The sequence below is a fragment of the Montipora capricornis genome, chromosome 5, assembly GCF_036669925.1.
Source record: "Montipora capricornis isolate CH-2021 chromosome 5, ASM3666992v2, whole genome shotgun sequence".
Taxonomy (NCBI): Eukaryota; Metazoa; Cnidaria; class Anthozoa; order Scleractinia; family Acroporidae; genus Montipora; species Montipora capricornis.
In genome coordinates this window covers 255,001-259,906 of record NC_090887.1, presented here as the reverse complement: position 1 = coordinate 259,906, position 4,906 = coordinate 255,001, and the positions used below count along the sequence as shown (strand labels likewise).

The 4,906-nt window shown below is 41.1% G+C and overlaps 1 protein-coding gene across 2 annotated transcripts in view; it reads left to right on the top strand.

Moving 5' to 3' along the window:
• The first annotated feature begins 316 nt into the window (after positions 1 to 316).
• LOC138048753 (uncharacterized) overlaps positions 317 to 4,906 on the top strand; it is a 4,788-nt gene continuing 198 nt past the window's right edge. The window contains exons 1-4 of one of the 2 annotated variants that reach the window (XM_068894876.1): positions 317 to 524; positions 603 to 643; positions 877 to 1,710; positions 3,563 to 4,906. The exon at positions 3,563 to 4,906 is cut by the window's right edge and continues 198 nt beyond it. In XM_068894876.1, the coding sequence (XP_068750977.1) occupies positions 634 to 643; positions 877 to 1,710; positions 3,563 to 3,705 (987 nt within the window). In that variant the 5' untranslated portion in view covers positions 317 to 524; positions 603 to 633 and the 3' untranslated portion in view covers positions 3,706 to 4,906. Of the gene's footprint in view, positions 644 to 876; positions 1,711 to 3,562 lie in introns of both variants that reach the window. The other variant, XM_068894875.1, reaches the window with a different exon arrangement.

The window sequence follows — 4,906 nt, the reverse complement described above, 5'->3', positions numbered from 1 at the left end:
GACTGATCATAATTTCGGTATTTACGAGTCTGCGCAAGATGATAATTTTGACCTCCCAGTTGACTGTAAAATACAAAAAGCTACAAAAGATCCATTGAGTCTTCAATCTGCGTCATTGTAGAATGAATAGTCAAAGAACCAATATCGCCGTACGTTTTGTGTGGTCAATATATTGTTTGTCTGACTCGTGCTTTTGCGTACATTGAACAATCATTTCCCCTTAAGAGCTCTTTGGAGCGTAAAAGTGACACCCTCATTAACATGTTAAAGGCTAAAATTTTTATAAACAGAGCATATTACACAATTGAAGTCGGTTTATTAGCAGTCGCGGAAAAGTGAAGAGCTTTTTGTTCTCAAAGGATTGTAAACGTTATTGGACCTCCCTCAGAAATAATTTTAGAGTCATTAATCATTATTCTATGCCCCGTGACAAGAAATCTTGCTTCAAAGAGCATGATTTCTAAGATCAAATGAAACAACCTTTAATCCCGGGACTCTTGAACAAGTCTACTCAACAAGGAAAGGTATGCAGAGTCTTATATGAACTTCAAAATCTCAACGATTCTTTGAATTCTTAAGGTTTCTTTCCCTACTTCGCACAGGCTGTGTGGGATTTTGGCGTGAGCTGTGGAAATGAAAAAGGGTAGGATTTGTTTTGTAATCCTTTAACAAATACGCGTTCTTTGTTTGTTATCTAAAACATTTTGTTGCGTTTTTGTGTGCCCTAGTTAGTCACCTGTAATTAAAGGTTACACCTGTACCACTAAAGGCACTGAAATGAGTGTAAAACAATCCAGTGTTAGGTTTAATCGATAGAAATTAAAGCAGAGCCAAGATAAAGTGTTGCATTTTATTATGTTTCCGTTTTTCCTTTAGATTACTGGATCGTTCGGCCGGATGAAGACTCTGGTTTTCATGATGACTGTTCAAGCGTCGCGTATGGCGATAACGGTGAAAACGACGCCAGGGATGCTGTACAAATAAGTGCGTACAAAACGAAATCTTGGAGCTGCTTTGCACAAAATAAAAAGGACGAGGAGAAACTGAAGGGATCCCCAGGGAAAGTTCAAGAAAAAAGTGGTCTCTCAGACTGGCCTAAGTCCAAGGGAAACTTTCTTCAAAGAGCCACAAAAAAAATAATTGGAAAGACCAAAAGAATATTCGGGAACCTTAAACCGGAAGAAGACAAAAAGGCCGCCTACGTGAAGCCAGAGTTAGAGCTTAAAGAGAACCACGCAACGCAAGTGAACATCATCCTACCAGCAAACAGCAGCACCAGTATTAATCGAGATCTTGTCGACGATGGAAAGTTGAATTTCTTTCGCACCGATCCTTTACGAAGTCCATTTAAAGAATCCCGAAGCTCAACGTTTAGTAAAGAATCTCGCGAGTCTCACTCTTACACTGCGTCCCGCAACTTGCCTCACCGAACGGATCCACAGCAATGCTCCATTCGTGGACCACGGAACGCGTTCTTTAAAGCATCTCGTGAATCATTCCCGCGGGAAGCCTTGCAAGTCAGTGAAAGACAGGTCATGCTGCGTGTCTTATTTGATTTTGAAGCTTGTGATAATGATGACATCACTGTAAGAAGAGGTGAACTCGTCAGGGTGTTGAGCAAAGACGATGAGGATTGGTGGTGGGTGGAAAATCTGCATCGGGATCAGGGATTTGTCCCGCGAAGCTTTCTGTGGCCTTGTGGGTGCTATGGTAAGTGGATAACTTTTTTGCAGGGCGATAAATTCCCATAGGGGTAGGGTTGGACAGCGGAGTGTTAGAGTCAATGAGGAGATATTGCTGACCTCTATTCTTTTGATAACAACGCCGTTCATTTGGAGGTACGGTCTAACTCAAAAGCTGGAGAATCGAAACTTTTTCTGCTTGCTTCTCTTCGTTAGAAAGAAATTGATTAAACTCCAGTTTGTCTTGTTTGTCTATTTTTTCTTGGGTTGACAAATGTTGTCATCTAGAAAACATTGTTATCAAAAATGAGTTATTGATGATTTATGAGTACTGATCTTTTTAATCAAGTGTCCCGGTAAGGAGTGCTTACCTAATATCCTGCAACGGAAATGCTCTGGTTGAAAAAAAATAGGTTTACTGAAATGAAATGATAATACCTTTGAAAGAAAAAATGAAATGGCCAGTTTAGTTTAGTTAGAAAAAAGGTTCTTTGCGAAGTGCTGTTCAATATTTTAGCGGCTATTTGTCACATTTCCCGCCATCGCGCAATGCTCCAGAATTGCCTCTGCCCGATTTTCATCAATCATTGCAATTTCAAGCTCGGCCAGTTTGAAATACAACTATTAATTTCCAAGGCAACGAAATTCACCATTTGTTTGTTCGTTGGAAAACAAAAGATAGTAAGATAGACCGAACATGAATCAGCACATGTTCTACAGACCGTGAATCCTCCGTTTATTGACTGAGAAACATTCACACCTATCAACGGAATAAACAAATTCATAAACGTTCTTACTTAATAAAATTGTCCCAAGGATGATGATCATGGTGTTAGTTTTATCCATATATTTTGAAGGTTTGCTAAGGCCACGAGGTTCCCTTTAGTTTATTGCAAGGGATAGTGAAAAAGATCGAAAATACGAGCTGTTTGGTCAAATATCAGTCAGTTCCTTTCGGTCAGTGAAGGCTGTTCCCAACCAGCGTTATGATAATTTACGGGCCTTAACTTGACGGATGCCTGCTTTTTCTACCGTTGCTGCTGCTGCTACTTCTACTGTACTCCTCCTATTCCCACTCCCTACTCCTCATACTGCTGTAGCTTTATGTGGAGCAAGGATGGCACGGTCAGTTAGTGCGCTGCCTTGGTGCAAGAGGTCCTGAGTTCGATTCCCGGATCTCACATCCTTGTTTCGACTTCTTTCCTTTCCGTGTAGCTAAGTAAAAACGGAGCACTGATGAAGAGGGGGGAGTAAAATGAGCGCACCGTCGACCTCAAGTTTGTCAGTTTAATTACTGTTACGAGTTATCGATGTTAAATATGGTTACTTTACTTCACTTTACTCGCAATCTTAGTAATGCTGGGCTACACAGGAGAAAGGGGTCATGTGCTCCAGGGACCGACATTTCTCTCCCTGACTGCTGGCTGACAGAGGCAGTTACCTGAAAGCTGGCTCAGTCCACGGGAGTGGTATAAGAAATCCTTGAGTCGAAATTTCGTGATTGCCTGAGTTATGTAGTGCTACGCTAAGTGATCGGCTTAATTGGCCTTAATAACTCGGCGGCCATGTTGAGTTCTGAAGGATTGAAAAGTTTTGTTTTGCCCCACCGAACTTAGCCTGCGAACGCAGACGTATTTCCGGCGGTCGTTTCTCTCCCCCGCCGGAAATACGTCTGCGTTCGCAGGCTACACCGAACTCGTTCCCAAACATTTCAACTCGAGGTTCGGGGTACGAAATCTATTGTCTATGTCTCAGTATTATCTATTGCCTTTTAGCCAATTATTTCCCCAGGCGAGAGAAGTTCATGGAAGTTAAGCAAGATAGAAATTAGACTTGTAACACCTTGAATTTAACACTATACATTTTCTCCCTTTTTGCAGTTTGCCAGAAGTTTATTCTTGAGAAAGTCAGTAACGTCTGTCAACGGTCCTCTCAATACCATCAAAAGGAACCGGAGTACGCAAGACACGATGAAAGAATTAAGCTTGTGGGCGACAGGAAGTATACTAGCACTTGGTGCTGAGAGACAATGGATCGAGATTAACTCTCATTTGGATAAGATCGTAATGTTTGTTCACGGTGAAAACGGACAACACCCTCTCTTTTGGGTATTAATATTAATTTGTATTATTATGAGCGAAGGCTTTAGACTATAAAACGTTAAAAAGTGAAAGCAATAAGTAAAAAAATTAAATTAAATCAAGTAAAAGAAATAAGTAACGTGAATCGCAAGGGCAGGGAATTGGACTACAAATTGTAAAAAAGTTTACGAACCGAGATTTGGTGATTGTAGTAGTGGCATGTTCAAAAAGGCGATCCCAGGTCCTGGGCGATCCGAAGGAAATGTGCTATACGATAAGAAATAATGGGAAAAGCTGCGAGTAACAGGAGAGAGTTATAGAATAATCTTTGATCGCGCACCGTTGGCTCAGTTGGTTGAGCACGGGCTGTCACGCGGGAGGTCGTGAGTTCAACTCCGGCCGGACCAACACTCAGGGTCTTTAAATAACTGAGGAGAAAGTGCTGCCTTTGTAATTACATCTGCAAATGGTTAGACTCTCTAGTCTTCTCGGATAAGGACGATAAGCCGCAGATCCCGTCTCACAGCCCTTCAATGTTCATAATCCTGTGGGACGTAAAAGCACCGACACACTTGTCGCAAAGAGTAGGGCATGTAGTTCCCGGTGTTGTGCTCTGTCTTCTGTGATGTATCATGGTTGGGAGGGTAAATACAGATCTCCATTTAAACCAGCTATGCTTAACTGGAATTTCTGTATAAATAATGTATAAAAAATAATGTATATAAATAAGAAAATAATATACCTCGTGGTTCCTCATGATGGAGTTTGACGTAAGCGCGATTGGTGCACAGAAGAAAACGCTGATTTTAACTAATTGACTTGTATAACAGCACTATTAAAGTCAACAGACGGCTATTAACAGATACTCTTCTAGCTTTTCTTCATGTTACTAAGTTCCCTGAAAACGATACAAGGCCGAACAAGTCACCTTAATTTCAGACGCTGCGGAACAGCAGGCCACGAAATAACAAACAAAAAAGAAAGGCTGAAAAGACTCGAATTTTGATAAATTAATTTAACATTGTCTCCAAACCTGCTCGTGCACAATCACAACATCGCCTTGCTTCCCCAAACCAGTCGTTATCATTATCATACCCACTAAAAAAAAAATTCGTTTTAAACAGAGGTTTAATTCGTAAGGCA